Source organism: Lepidochelys kempii, chromosome 6, assembly GCF_965140265.1.
Source record: "Lepidochelys kempii isolate rLepKem1 chromosome 6, rLepKem1.hap2, whole genome shotgun sequence".
NCBI lineage: Eukaryota > Metazoa > Chordata > Testudines > Cheloniidae > Lepidochelys > Lepidochelys kempii.
In genome coordinates this window covers 112,812,562-112,828,540 of record NC_133261.1, presented here as the reverse complement: position 1 = coordinate 112,828,540, position 15,979 = coordinate 112,812,562, and the positions used below count along the sequence as shown (strand labels likewise).

General features: G+C 43.8%; 1 protein-coding gene across 4 annotated transcripts in view; it reads right to left on the bottom strand.

Annotated features, from left to right (window-relative positions):
- Nucleotides 1-11,604, bottom strand: part of TRAF3 (TNF receptor associated factor 3) — a 90,596-nt gene extending 78,992 nt beyond the window's left edge. For 2 of the 4 annotated variants that reach the window (XM_073349707.1, XM_073349710.1), the window contains exon 1: nt 6,700-7,219. In XM_073349707.1, coding sequence (XP_073205808.1) covers nt 6,700-6,718 — 19 coding nt within the window. In that variant the 5' untranslated portion in view covers nt 6,719-7,219. The other 2 variants (XM_073349709.1, XM_073349708.1) reach the window with 2 other exon arrangements.
- Between the last annotated feature and the right edge of the window lie 4,375 nt (nt 11,605-15,979).

The window sequence follows — 15,979 nt, the reverse complement described above, 5'->3', positions numbered from 1 at the left end:
TTGAAGCCATATAATTGTGTAACTGACCTACTTCCACACATTTTCTTATTGCTTTTCCCACCCCCTGCTCATTCCTATTGTTTTACGTCCATTGTTGTGACAAATTTAAGCCTGATCCTACAGACATTTAAGCATATACTTAGGTAATTTTACTCACACAAGTCCTATCCCACTGAACATGCTCATGTGAGTGAAGTCACACCCAAGCATAAGGACTGGCACTTGAGACAGTAAGATCTTTGGGGCAGGAATTGTCCTGCTATTTTGTATACAGTACCTAGCACAATGGCAATCAAGCCCGATTAGTACTACTGTAACATAAACAGTATATTTACCTGGTTTGCTCTCAATACAGTCAACCAATGTACTTCAGAGTGCTTATAAAAATTAGATCATATATAGTGCTGCAAATGACTGCAGAATAACCTCAGGTTATGTACGCACAGTTGTGCGTGTATGTGCGGGCACACACACATCCCAGAGTACCTATTCCTTTTCTTCCTAATCATTTTAGAGAATCCCTTCAGGGAAACCAGCAAGAACATGGTATGTGTATTTAGAAGAACAAACAAACTTTGGACACTCAAGCCCCCCTAAATGAATTAAAGCCCCAGAAACTACCTTAAACATCCTCATGTAAAATACTGGAAGCGAAATACATAAATTCCACTGTGCTTTTCAAAATGAAAGTGAAGGTTTCATGCATTTGGAAAAAGGAAAAGTCCACACAGAGGTAGTTTATAGTCCCAGATCCCTGATATCAAAGAACAGTTGACATAAATCCCCATGTATAATTTACTAAAGAAGCTGATTGGGAAAATAAAGAGTTTATCACAGAGATTGCCGAGAGCATTCTTCTACATATGTTCCAAAAGAAAAGTTCAAAATACCTCATAATGTGTCCATGTAGCACAGAGAAAAGGAACCGCTAAATAGTAACAGCAGCATTGTAGCAACATCCACTAGCAGAATTACAGAAAAGGGTCTATTGGTATTTCCATTATAAATCCATACCTTTAATGAAAAACAGGGCATTTTTATCAATCACACGGCACTGTGCTGAAGTTTAGCAAAACCAGGTTCTCTAGATAGGTGGAGCATGATCCAGTTCACACAGAAGCCAATGGCAAGACTACTACTAACCTTTATGCGAATCACTGTGGATATTCTTTGACTTACAGAGACGTGCAAAAACCACCAAATTGTTGAGATATTACTGCAGCAGTAGTTCAGAGACTACTAGAGAGAGAGATGCGAGTTAGAAGATGCCATAGCCTTCACCTAGTTAAGTAGGTGACTGTATCTTTACAGCCCTGAATTAACATCCAACTGCTGGCAGCTTGAGAATAAGAGTATTTTGCAATCCTGTACTCAAGCTCTTTATTCTTGGGCAGGGGCAAATGTAACCTTACAATTCAACTGGTGTGGACACAGGAGGCAGGGGAAGTAACGAGGAAGGTGTCAGAGAGGACACAAGCCTGTGATGTCACTGCCCTCCCTGCAAGGCTGGGGGCAGCCCACGCCCAGGGGATTGCTGTCCTTCCTGTGGGGATTCTGCCCTGTGTGTATCCAGCAGGCCACGCCTAGTCCTGCCTCTCCCTGAGCTCCAGCCCCTTTACAAGTGGGAGAAGCATCCCCAACCCTACTCCTGCCTCAGTGCACACCTGTCAGGGCAAGAGACCAATCAATGGCAGGCACAAAACCTGATTGTCACTGCAACCGTGAGCACCAGACAACAATACCAATCACTCAAATTTGGCCTAACCACCACTCCATTCACACGCAATCACACACATGCACATCTCATGATGGAGGGATGGCCGAGCTAAATTTGAGCGAGTGGCACTGTGACCCTGATCGCCAGCTTGTAGTGCCACTCAGTTTGACCGGAGCTGGCCTGATTTCTGCGGGTGCAATTCCACCCATGGACCCCAGATAAAGCCACCCTTGCTCTTGGCCCCTACTGAGACTAGCGTTGGCAACCCTAATCAATTTCAACCAGAGCAGGCATAATAAAGGCACAGTGCTCCTCTACTAAGGATGCTAGGATAAGCATCAAAGAGAAGAAAGAGACAAGAAAGGGTGTTTGAGGGAAAGACAGAAAGGGTACAATATTTAGAGAGCAATGTCCAAGGAGTGAGTAGAGACTGATGCTGGATTCAGACTTTAGTTAAATGTTTAATGATCTAGAAGAGGCTAGAGCAGAGTATGTTAATTAACTTTGAAAATGATAGTAAATAAGTAGCCACTGTGAATACGAGTGAGGTTAGAGAAAAATGGATTTAGAGGTTAGAAATATCAGCAGGTGGTACACAAATGAGTATAATTCTGGAAAAGCAAGCATATTGGGGAGAAATAAGCCAATATACAGAAATTAAATGGAAGGGAGACACTTGGAGAGCAGTGATGCCAAGAGACACCAAATGGGTAATGTTGGATAAGAACAGCTAATTCAGTATCCATGCAATTAGACAGAAAAGAACAATCCAAGGTACTGTAGTACACAGACCTCTTTCTAGACAGTAAAGAGGAGACTGACTACTCTTATAACACCACATTCAACAATTAATACCTCAAAACCAAAGAGATGTTGACTAATAGGCAGAAATTCAGAGAAAAATCTGCAAAAATTGCTTAAAAGGGTATAGGAACCAACATGAGAAATTAGACGTACTTTATACTGCTTGGCCAAATTACAATTAAGGGAGATGAGGGAGATGCAATGACATTTTTCTGAAAAGCGTGAACAATTACACCAGAGAGAAGTTATTTAAAATGGTTCAAGGGAGAATAATAATAACTAAATGAAATACGAGAAAACATAGGATTAAAAGCAAGAAAAAAATACCAATGATGAGATCTATTAAGTTGTAGAACTCAGTCTAAGAAGCCCCTTCATTAAAGAGAACCTACCGTATGGGAAACTCCTGCAATGGCAGGGGACAGAAAAGATTCTGCAGTACTAAGTTTTCAGAGGGTCACTATTTGGTACAGGGTACACCCAATTTCGATGATTAAAATATTCATTGTATCATATATAATTGCATTCTTAACTACCCATTTCCCCATGCAAATGACTGCACGCATAAAACCAAGACCCTTCATGCTGCCAACTTTTTTTTTTTTGGGGGGGGGGGGGGAGGTTGTTAAAATGCATTTTAGGAAATTTTGTTTTGTTATGGATGATGGAAATTTATTATCACTCTAGAAGTCCAAAACAGAAAACAAGTTGAAAATCACAGTTTAAAAGCCCAAACAGATAGCATTTTGACATATACAAGCAGTTACATATTGTTTATATAGCACTGCATATTCACTGTAAAGAACAACAGAAGAATTGCGACAAAGAACAGGTTTCCTGCCCCACAGGGCTTACCATTTCAAGGCACAATCTGGCATAGTACCATAAACAAAGCATGGCAGGAGGTTACTATAAACTGAATGAATAACAAAGCAGCTCTGTGTATGTATCTAAGGCATTTAGATGGCCGCCGTATTATCAGAGCACCTTGCACATCTTCAACATATTTATCCTCAACACCTCTGTGAAGTAGAGGTTCTATTATTCCCATTTTACAGATGGGGAACTGAAACACAGACACTCGGGCCACATCTATACTATGAGGACTACAGAGATATAGCTACAGCACTGTGGATATGTCAGCATAATCTTGTAATGTGGACACAACCTACAGTGACTGAATGGTTTTTCCATTGATGTAAGAACACCTCCTCCCTGAGCAACGGAAGGTAGGTCAACAGAAGCGTTTTTTTAATAACCTAGCTGAGTCTACACTGGGGCTAGGTCAGCATTGCTTCGGCTCTCAGGCATGTGGATTTTTCACACCCCCATCGTGCCGTAGCTACGTGGACCTAAACATGTTAAGTGTAGTTTAGGCCTAAATGACTTGCCCAAGATCACACAGAGGTCTAACGGAGCAGGAAATTGAATCCTGGTCTCCCAGGTTTTTAGGCTAGCACCCTAACGACTAGATCCTCCTTTCTCTCATGATGGATTATCAAGGAGTTCTGCATATGCTAACTAGGAAATTATTGTAGACATAAAGTGGCAGCGTGGACGAACATATTTGTATTACGGTACTGCCCACAATATGTTAGTTAAGACAGAACAAAGCAAAGCAACTATTTTGCTAACTGCCTAAGAACACTGTTGAGAATAACAATGTTAAGTTTTAAACACATCTACTGGTCATGTCCTACTTTTCTTATAGTATTCACTATGCTTTGCTTTTCATATTAATGAAGATACTGTGAAGAGACACATGTTCAATATGATTCTGAACGCTGAACTTATATGGTTATGACAAGAAGTCTCAGTATAGCCATCATCACAGCAGTGAAAAGAACCATAAAGCTTGCAATCATGAGTATTTGGTCTAGAGCACCTGGTGTGCAGATTATACGTGAATGGATCCATTCACTTTAGAATTCATACACTATGTCACAGGATCATCAAAGTTTTGTTCTCATTGCACATGGTCTAAAGGATCGGTTATCCCAATACATTACAAAGAAATCTGTTTCTTAAATGAGCTTATATTAAATACAAAAACATTACACTAAAGTTAAAATTCTAACTTAAATAAGAGCTTCATTAATGACTTGGATAAAGGAGTAGAGAGTACGCTTATAAAATTTGAGGATGACACCAAACTGCTGAAGAGGTTGCAAGCATTGTGGAGGACAGGATTAGAACTCAAAACAACTCTGACAAATTGGAGAAATAGTCTGACATAAACAAGATGAAATTAAATAAAGACAAGTGCCAAGTATTATACTTAGGATGGAAAAAATCAAATGCACAAATAGAAAATGCCTAGGCACTAGTACCGCTGAAAAGGATCTAGGGGTAGTAGTGGCTCACAAACTGAATATGGTTAATAACATTCTGGGGTGTACTATCAGGAGTGGTATATGTAAGACACAAGAGGTAATTGTTCTGCTCCATTCAGCACTGTTCAGACCTCACCTATATTACTGTTTCCAGCTCTGGGCACCCCACTTTAAGATGTGAACAAATTAGAGAGTCCAGAGGAGAGCAACAAAAGTGATAAAAAGTTTACAAAACCTGACCTATGAAGAAAGGTTAAAAAATGGGGCATGTTTAGCCTTGAGAAAAGAAGGGGCAGAAGATGGATAACAGTCTTCAAATATGTTAAGAGCTGTTATAAAGAGAACGGTGATCAATTTTCTTCCAGGTCCACTGAACATAGGACAAGTAGTAATCTGCAGCAAGAGAGATTTAGGATAGATATTAGGAAAAACTTTCTAACTATAAAGGTAGTTAAGCGCTGGGACAGCCTTCCAAGGGAGGTTGTGCAATCCCTGTCTTTGGAGGTTTTTAAGAACAGGTCAGACAAACACTTGACAGGGATAGATTAGGTTTACTTGATCCTGGCTTAGTGCAGAGGGTTGAACTCAATGACCTCTTGACATCCCTTCCAGCCCTACATTTCTAAGATTTTAAGCCTCATGGTATGGTGGTCTGTAAAATGAATGTTACAGAATAAAGCACAGAAGATGTCCCAGGGACACAGTGTAAAGGAGGAAAGTAATTATATACCTCCCATATAAAATGTAGGTCTCCAGAAACATGTTAAGGGTTTTGCCTTTCCTTTGCTGCCACTCACTATATTTCTTCCGATATTATTATTTCCTTCCCATCCTTATGCTTCAGAGCACAGGATTCTAGTAAATGTACATTTTTTACTACACACGCACACACACAGTGTATAGCAGCAGGTAAGAACAACAGAATGGAAATCTAAGGCGTACCATTTTTGGCGGAGGGGTGGAGAGGATTAAGGACCTACTGTTGTGGTATATAAATGAAGATACTTGCCCTGCTAACCTAGTCACAAATCCAACAATAAGCAGTAATTCAACCCAAATCACAAGTGCAAAAATATTCTACCATCAGTGCTCCCCTCCACATCTGTCCAAGTTGACAGTATAGTGGAATGCATTCCCAGAAAAATACAAAGGCATTGAGGAACTTGAAAAAAAAATTAACAGGCTCAATAATGAGATGTCTTTTCTTCCCTTTGTTTTCCTGCTTCTATTTTCTTGTCTCCCTCCATTTTCTGTCTATACTGTCATCTGTTTCGGTTTTTTTCTCCCTTCTGTTTTTTTTTTCTACTCTTCCTCTTTTTCCCATGTTTTTCCTCTCCCTCTCCCCCCTACTTCTAAAGGCCAGCACAACATCATCTTCCTGTTTTGTGGGTCCTCTCCTTCATTACTTGTAGTTAAACCCTTTCTGCTACTCCTTCTCCCCACTTCCTGTCTCCACCTTTCTTTCTACCCCTTCACTTTCCCTTATTAGTTTTCTCTCTTGGCTTCTCTCTCACTCTCCAACTTTTGTGTTCTCTCTCTCTCTCTCTCTCTCCTCTTGACATCCCCATTTTTCCCCTCTTCCTTCTTCGTCTTCTTTATCCATATTCACTGACAAGAAGCTTCTGAGTTAAGGATGAGTTTTGTGGAATTCAGCATTCTAAAAGACCATGAGATACCACCAGGCAACCTTAATTCTACATTTACAAGTTTTTTGCCAGTGAATTTCCTAGGTTTTTTTTTCACTGAAACATTCTTGGTAGGAGACAGTGGTCATTTAAGCAATTGTAGTTATGTAGGGTTGCAGCTTAGATGCTACTGTAGCCAAGTAATGATAATAATACCTACCTCTTACATAGCACTTCATCAGCAGACCTCAAAGCACTGTACATCAAGGAAGGAAGCATCATTATTCCCACTGTACAGATGGGGAAACTGAGGCACAGAGACATGTGAAGTTGCCCATTCATCGCATTCTCAACTGAATGAGAACACCCCAATGAGATGTATACAGCCTGAAACAACAGCTCTAAGGCCTGAGAACTGCTCCGTTCATCTCAGGCAGTGTTCTCACCCCACCGCCAGTAACTGACAGTCTGTTCTGAACTCCCTCCAGTCTCAGCAGTGTGTTCTTGGTTCATGCTACCAGAATGCTTGTTCTCAACTCCCCACCCAAAAGGGCAGGGCTTCTCCAGATCCCAGCCAATATGAGGGAGCTGGGAGAGAGGCTCACCCCTCCAAATCTCAGCTCTCACATGGGGGCAGAGGGGGGAGGCTCAGAAACCCCTGGGGGCAGGACCCGCCAAGATCTGAGCTCCCACATGGGGGACAGGGACAGAGGTTAAGATGCCCCCCCAGAGGGTCAGTGCCCCACCTCCCAGATATCAACAAACACAGAGGATGGGAGAAAATAGGATAGGCACCCCTACCCCTAATCCTCCCCATTCGCCTGGGACCCACTTTCATGTTATGCCTCAGTGCCCCACCCTGCCCCTCCCACTCTCCCTAATCCCCACCCTCTCCCCCAGACCCTTTTCCCTATGCTATCACCCATCTCCATTTATGCCCCTCCCCTCACTGCAACCCTAAATTCCTCTCCCTCAACCCCTCCCAGCATGTAATATATTTTCTTCCTGAAAATAAACTGAACACCTTCTGAATTTTCTGCCATACTCAGATTACACTTCTCCAAAATAAAAAAGGCTTTGAGAAAGGCAGATTGCAGCAACATGCATACGTTACACTTCAGCTTTCTGCCAAGGGTGGGGTTGAAATCTACAATGCCTGGGGGCTGCTCAGACATGTTCAACGACCTTAACATGTCCTCTTGAGCCACACAGGTCCTGTTGGTCATGGCAGGCTAGCAACCCCCCAGGACATGCATCCCCATGAAGACAGGTTTCAGAGTAGCAGCCGTGTTAGTCTGTCTTCGCAAAAAGAAAAGGAGTACTTGTGGCACCTTGAAGTGAGCTGTAGCTCATGAAAGCTTATGCTCAAATAAATTTGTTAGTCTCTAAGGTGCCACAAGTACTCCTTTTCTTCATCCCCATGAAGCATACCAAATTTCAAAAGCAACATGAGCAAACATGGATTTTAGAATACTTAGAAGAATCAACCTTTAAAATAGAAAGGCGTTCTCAACCTTAACTATAGCAGAGATGCTGCTATATTTCAGAGGCCAAAAAAATGCCAGGAGGTTTCAAACATAGTACCCAGTTCAAAAAGTACCCATCCCTGGGCATGAAAAAGAATTTAAAACCCTTGCAATTCTTCTGACGGAGTGTCCAGAGAGATATTGACCTCCAAAACTGAGCCATCTTCAGACATCATAAGACTCAAGACCTTGAATTATGAAGCTCTAATAAATCAACAAAACTCTGAGAAATTCAGCTATTGCATCACATAGGATGTTTGAGATCACAATGTCCTGATATACCTGCAACGTCTATTCACAAAAGGGCAAATAAGGACAGTGGATCAGCTTATCTCATTCCTCTGTTTTATTGGTTTAATTCACATTTCCAAAGCTTGGAGGAGGAGAGGGATGTATTTTCTCTGGTAATTTAACAATAACATAAGTGAAATAAAGATTTTTGGCTTTTAGTATTTTAATCACAATTTTCACATCCATTAGGAGAAGATCAAAAATGCGGCAGGATTTCAAAGCCATTTTGAAAGCCAAAGCAACTATTTCTATCTATGGAATCTCAACAATCATACTAAAGGATATAATAGCAGCAACAGGAATTGAACTAGTAAAATTTTATATATTATTTCAAGATATTAACAATAGCAGAGATGCTTAGAATACTGTTATGAAGATAACCCAAATTTTTGGTCTATTTCCCTATCTATTTGCACTGGAACTCTGTCTTTCAAACCAATATGAATACCAAACTTAATTTCAGGTCTTCAGAAAAGCATAGGGACCGAGACCTTTAACACCCACTTTCAATTAGGATTAACTGCTTTGCTGTTACATGTATAGTTGCTTTTCTATGTTCCAAATCCAGTGACAACTGAAGCTCCCAACCAGGTTGCATTTCAGTGACACACCTTACATTTTAAAGTAAAAACAAGACACCATTTATAACATTGTATTGGTGTCCGCTTGTGCTGCCCAAGCTCATGATATGTCAGTGTCTCCATTATCAACCTGTATTATAAGGGGTTTCCCAACCTGACCATAAAAACTCAGGCTGAAACATGGTATATTTTGTCTCAAGCTGGGAACCTTCTTTCTGTAAACACATTAAATGTGTTCTGCACACAGTGCCATTTTTACATTCCAAACTGTAAATAGAACTACACATAAATTGCCACGCTTGGACACTTTTAGACTCCTGTAAGTTAAAAATGGCTCATTTTATAAAATAAAATATTGTATGTCATTCCAAATATACTGTAGTTTGAAAAAAGATTTGTTATAGTGATTAAAATACAGCTTTTGTGTATAGACAGTAGTATTTTAAATATGGATTTTTACTAAATATGCAGCATTATGATACATGATGTGCCCAGGTTTAGCACTGCTCATATGCAGTCACAGCATACACTGAAAAATAAAACACCTTTTTCTGGCATATGAATGTGAATTAAGATTAGTACACAACAATTCTAAATACATTCTCTAAATAACAGATCTATCATGCAAAATGCAAAGCACTATATTCAGTAAGCTTCTTTTGATTAAAACATACAATATACACAAGATTCAGATAAATCTTGACAATCTAGAGGAACAACTGACCCGAAGAGATCTCTCATTTCAAAGCATATCCTTGGCACTACCCACATCTTACTACTACAGAAACACAGGAGATGACACAACAATGTTCAAATAGATGCTGAGCAGCCAGATATAGGAGTCTATATAGTCTTCCAAACCATACATGAGCAATAGCGTGGCACAACATGACTGCACACTAGAATGGTAGACATAATTAAGATTTTTTGGCTTTTCTGAAGTTTATTTAGACCCTTAATATTATCTGAAGATAAAAATAAATCACACAGATGTAAATGTCTTGCCCGTCTATCTTACAAGCCACTGCAGTTCTCTGATTATGAGTCAGTCATAGGTTCATCTGCAGAAGAGTGACTCAGTATAAACTTTTAAACAATAGTTATTTTTCCACTAAACTATCAAATGAAACAATTAAAACACTAAACAGTAAATAGTGCACACATTTACTAAATATTAAAATCATGTAAAATTAAAGCAGTTGTTGTTTACGCTAGGAAGATCATCTTATAAAATAAGGCCTTACTACATATGCATTACAAAAATACAGCTCATTTTGTGGTGAGTATGGATAGCTATTTCTCCTTAAATACCGAGAGAGGATATTCCCCAAGAGGGACAGATGAAACCCATATTAAACTGAATTTATTTTACATCCTTCACTAGAGAACCCCTCCTTGCCCACAACACACACACACATCCAATATGGTAATGGTTTGCTAAAAACCTGCTCAACACAGATATTCTACGGTTAACTGTTAAAGTAAAGCGGTCTTTGGGGGTGCAAAGTTAGCAAAATAAGCGTTTGCCACAAGTGAAAAGAACAGCTCAACACACACAGGCACTGCCCCTTTAAAAGCATATGGCCCGCCCACACTGCCTATGAGAGAGCCAGAAATTGAGAGAGCTTTCTGCATTCAAACAACACATCAAATGCATGCAAGAACCCTTAAGCACATCGCCTAGCAGAGCGACAAGTGGAAGGGGGTTTTTACATGGAACACTTACTGATCGGCTCCTCCAGGCAGGGAGATGTCAGGCGGGTTTTAGCCTTACAAGTACGTCTCCCCCACCTCAAAAAAACGAAAATCAACCAACAGCCCGGAGTATGAATGTGTCTGGGCAGGGTCTGAGGTCTGAGCTGCAGCCCTGAGTACGAAGCTGAGCCCCGGCAGCAGCAGGCGCAGCCCGAGGCTGAATCAATCCCTGGGCAGCAGCCGCCGCCGCCGCCGCCGCCAGATCCTGGGCAACAGGCTGAGTCTGATGTGTCTGTCCCTGGCGGGTGGCTGAAGCCGTGTCCCCGCACATGAGCTAGGCAGCAGCAGTCGCCTAAGCCCGTCCCAGTCCCGCCGCCGCCGCCGCCTTTCCCCCAGCAGCCCGACCCAGAGCAGGAGCCGAGCCGCAGCGCGTCCCTAGGTGGGAGCAGGGGCAGCAGCGCGGGTGGCCGCAGCCCTGCCCCTGACACCGAGCCTGAGCCCGGGCAGCCGCCGCCGGGCTCGCTGAAGCCCCTTCCCGTGCGGGTGCGCAGAGCCCCCCGCCGCCCCTACCTGCCAGCGTGTGAGGGGGACCCACTACAGCCCGGCAGAGGCGGCCGCTGCCCGGCTGGAAAGTCCCTGGTGCTCTGCCCCGGCTCCCCCCGCCCCGCACTTCCTCTCCCGCCCGCCCAGGCTGGAAATCCCCGGCGCGGCGCGGCGCGCTGCTCTGCCTGCCTCGAGCCCTCGCACACCGAGGGGCGGCTCCCTCCAGCCGGGCGCCTGAGCGCGCAGGCGAGAGGGGGCCGGGCCAGGCCTGCAGCCCGCCCCGGCTGCACCTGATGCGCCGCCCCCCTGGGGGAGCTCGCTGCCGGGCCCCGGCCGGGGAAGGAGGGGCGGGAGGCTCGGCCGAGAAGAGCTGCTAGGGGCCGCCGCCGCCCGAGCGAGCCCAGGGAGGGGTGAGGGGGCAGCCCCGCAAGGCGCAGCGATGGCGCCGAGCAATGTGGCCGCCGCCGCCGCTGTTGCTGCTAGCACGGCTCATCGACCGGCCCCACGAGCTCCTCCGCCGACGGCTGGGCGTTGTAACGCGCGGCGTTGCCGCGGGGGTCCCTCGCAGGCTGCTCCCGCCCGCACAAGTGCACATGCGCCCCGGCTGGAGGAGTCGAGCAGGAGTAGACGGTCAAGGAGAGCGCGGCTGAAGGAGCGAGAGGTGCAGTTGCCCTCACACCCAGACCTTACTTTGTCCCTGCCCTTAGATTTTTCCTAAGTCTGGCTGCTCCATTAGGTCTTCCACTTTTTGCTCCCTCGCTGACTTTACAAGATGTCATAGATTCACATATAAAGTTCCGTATGCTGTCACATTTTCCCATCCCCTCAGAAATGGTGTCCCAGGAAAAAGTGAAAAGAGGGGGTGAGGGAAAGAGGAGATGGAGTGTGAAGAGGGAGAAAATCATGGGGAGGACTAGAATGGGAAGAGGGAGCATAGAAAGGAAGGAAATGGATTATCACAAATGAAAATACAATCCATTTTTACATAAAATCACTCGTCCTCAGCTGCACTAAACTTCTAACCAGTATGGACCAAAGAACCCCACCCAAAATTGAATGAGCTTCAGGAGAGAGTGACTAGACCAAACCCTAAAATACCAGTATACGAATCACTAGGACAGATCATAAAAACAAGCTTCACTGGTAGTTCTCTGCACAAAATTAGCAAATTGCTTCAGTGCAGTGGAAAGTGCAAAACTAAAACCTGCTCTCACCAAATACAGACAGTAAACAATAAACTAGAGGTAGCAACACAGAGTCACACGGCTGTGCAAACCCAGAAAGAGTGTGCAACCACCGTGACAGAGAACAGATTGAAAGAGAAAGATATTTTCTACTGTAGTGTCCAAAAGAAAAGGAAGTACGAGAAATGTATTTACTCAATTATCAGAAATAAGAGACGTCACATTAAACAGCGGGGGGGAGTGGGGGTGGGAAACGGTACATAACTGGGAAAAAGGAAAGAGATGGCAGCAATAATATCACGTTGTTTAGAGCAAACTGCTACTGAATCAGCAGTCGATAATGTTAACTAAACACAGGGGGTTTAACCCCCAACATGAAATGTTAAACCCTTTTACATGCTTTATGTACTGAATATACTGGTGACAGATAGAAGATTCTCTTTTACACATGGACAACTTTTGTATAGTTTGTCATGTCAGTAAAACATAGCATTGAACTGAGAGGAAGTGAGTGGGGGGGGCGGCGTGGCAGAGGAACAGACAGTTGGGGCCCAGTGCAGGTTTTTATTGTGGACCCCCTCCCACAGCAATGCCACCCCTAATCCCAACTCAGCTCAGGGGTGCAGAGAGAACTGGAGAGCGAGCCTCCCCCACACTTACCCTGCAGCAGCAGCTCCAACAGCTCCTGTGTCCCGTGGGGCTGAGCCCAGCACCTGCTCTCACCCTGCAATGATGGCTGCTGTGGTTCATGTGTCCACGGAGCTGGGCCTGGCACCGTGCTACATGCATTGCAACATGTTGTGCAAGGTCACAGTGCCACTCAGGTTTGGCCTACCCAACCTCATATGATGGAGGGTCGGGTGGGCCAAATCTCAGGAGCATTGTGACCCTACACATCAGGTTGCAATGCATAGAACAGGCTGCCAGGCCTAGCCCCACAGTTCACAGGAGCCATCCCTAGGGGGCAAGTCATGGACATAGAAAAAAGTCACAGATAGATGTTATCTGTGACTTTTCATGTAATGACAAACCTGCAGCCTTAATAATGATTCAAACTTGCACACCTCCCAGGGCCTGCTAAGGTACTTTGCCCCCTATGCACCAACACTGGCTGTTCCTCTGCCCATGGAGAAGAGGTTCTGTGGCCTTTGTCTACACTAGACTTTTCTGAGAACTGTCTCTCTGTTTCACTACTAACAGTGCAGCCCCTCCAACGAGAGAAATGGTGGCAATATTGCTGTAAACTAGCCACCAATGGTTTTGACACATTATTTAGAACTGCTGAACCTTAATTAGATGGAACATTAAATAGATGTCCTAACAAACAGGAGTGGCTAACAGGAGGGTTTTGCAAGGGAGTTCTCCAGGTGAAGGAGGAGTGATTATGTGATCCTTGGGGTAAGTTTGTTGTCTGTAGTGTGTGTGTGTGTGTGTGTTTGTGGTGTGCTTGCTGCTTGCCTGAAATATACCATGCGGTCTGTTTGTTTGGGGGACCGTATGCTGACTGTGTGTGTGCTGAACTAGCGGCCTGCTAGGCAAGGCTGAGAGTTTCTTCACGAGGCTGTGATCCCTAAGCCCTTTAGCACCCATCAACCCTTAACCAGGGGGTGAGGCTACTCAGGAAGACCAGAGCTTTAAAAAGCCTGCTCCTAAGTGACCAGAGGAGCTAGTGAACAGGAGTGGCTAACAGGGAAGTTTTACGAGGGGGGGCTAGATACACTGAACATTCTTTAAACTTAAAGCCAAACACCCCCTGATAAAAAAACAAAACAACAAAGGAATGAGCTTAAGGAGTAAAAAGATAATGCAGGCAGAAATCCAGCAACAGAGTGGGGGCTATCCAGTTTATTGTATCCATTGCAGCATGTATGATTACCTGCCTTATGGGCAGGTGACATACATGTGCATTCAGTGTATGGCACTTCTGGCCCTCAAAGACCATGTATGAGCTTTGGAGACCAGAGTGGCTGAACTGGAGGAGCTAAGGGAGACAGAGAGCTATATAGATGAGACTTTCCAGGGCACAGTAGAACAGTCCCACCCCTGGTCTGACAACCTCTGTGCTCTTGAGGAGAATGAAAGTCTCAGGGAAGGAGAACAGCCAACTGAAGTAGAGGGAAATGATCCCATAGTTGGGACTCTCATTTCAGATGATGTCGTGGTATCCTCTCGCACTGAGGATACTTCTCCGGGATCAGGAACTCCAGTTATTAGGAAGAGACAGGTAATAGTTATGGAGGATTTGATCATTAGAAACATAGCTGGGTTTGCGATGACTGGGAGAACTACATGGTGACATTCCTGCCTAGTGCAAAGGTTGAGGATCTCTTGAGACATCTAGATAGACTTATGTGTAGTGCTGGGGAGGAGCTGGTGGTTGTGGTACATGTAGGTACCAGTGACAATGGGAAGCATAGGAGAGAGGTCCTGGAGGCCAAATTTAGGCTGCTAGGTAAGAGATTGAAGTCCAGGACCTCCATGGTAGCATTCTCTGAAATGCTTCTAGCTCCATGCACAGGGCCAGTTAAACAGGCAGAACTGCAGTGTCTCAATATATGGATGAGATGATGGTGTAGGGAGGAGGGGTTTACATTTATTAGAAACTGGGGAAACATTTGGGAAAGGGGGAGCCTATACAGGAGGGATGGGCTCCACCTAAACCACAATGGAACCAGATTGCTGGCACTTAAAATTTAAAAGGTCATAGAGCAGTTTTTAAACTAAGGTCTGGGGGAAAGCCAACAGGTGTGGAGGAGCATGTGGTTCAGACAGCGACATCCTTTAGGGGAGGATCTATTAATGGAGATTTTCTATGCCCTAGTAAGGAGGAGAGGATGGAAGATGATAAAATACAAGTAGGATCTGATGAGAAACAGTCAAATGAAAAAAAGTTCCATTCAATTACATCACGTAATGGCAGACAGCTAAAAAGTGACAAATTTTTAAAGTGCTTATATACCAATGCTAGAAGTCTAAATAATAAGATGGGTGAACTAGAGTGCCTTGTTTTAAATGAGGATATTGATATAATAGGCATCACAGATAATCAACAGGACAGAGTAATACCAGGGTACAAAATATATCGGAAGGACAGAACGGGTCATGCTGTTGGGGGAGTGGCATTATATGTGAAAGAAAGCATAGAACCAAATGAAGTAAAAATCTTAAATGAACCAAACTGTACCATACGATCTCAGTGGACAGTAATTCCATGCTCTAATAATAAGAGTATAGCAGTAGGGATATATTACCGGCCACCTGACCAGGATGGTGATAGTGACTGTGAAATGCTCAGGGAGATTAGACAGGCAATTAAAATGAAAAACTCAATAGTAATGGGGGATTTCAACTATCCCCATATTGACTGGGTACATGTCACCTCAGAATGGGATGCAGAGATAAAGTTTCTTGACACCTTAAATGACTGCTTCTTGGAGCAGCTAGTCCTGGAACCCACAAGAGGAGAGGCAATTTTTGATTTAGTCCTAAGTGGAGCACAGGATCTGGTCCAAAAGGTGGCCTGCTTGGTAAGAGTCACCATAATATAATTAAATTTAACATCCCTGTGGCAGGGGAAACACCACAGCAGCCCAACACTGTAGCAGTTAATTTCAAAAAGGGGAACTACACAAAAATGAGGAGATTAGTTCAACAGAAATTAAAAAGATACAGCACCAAAA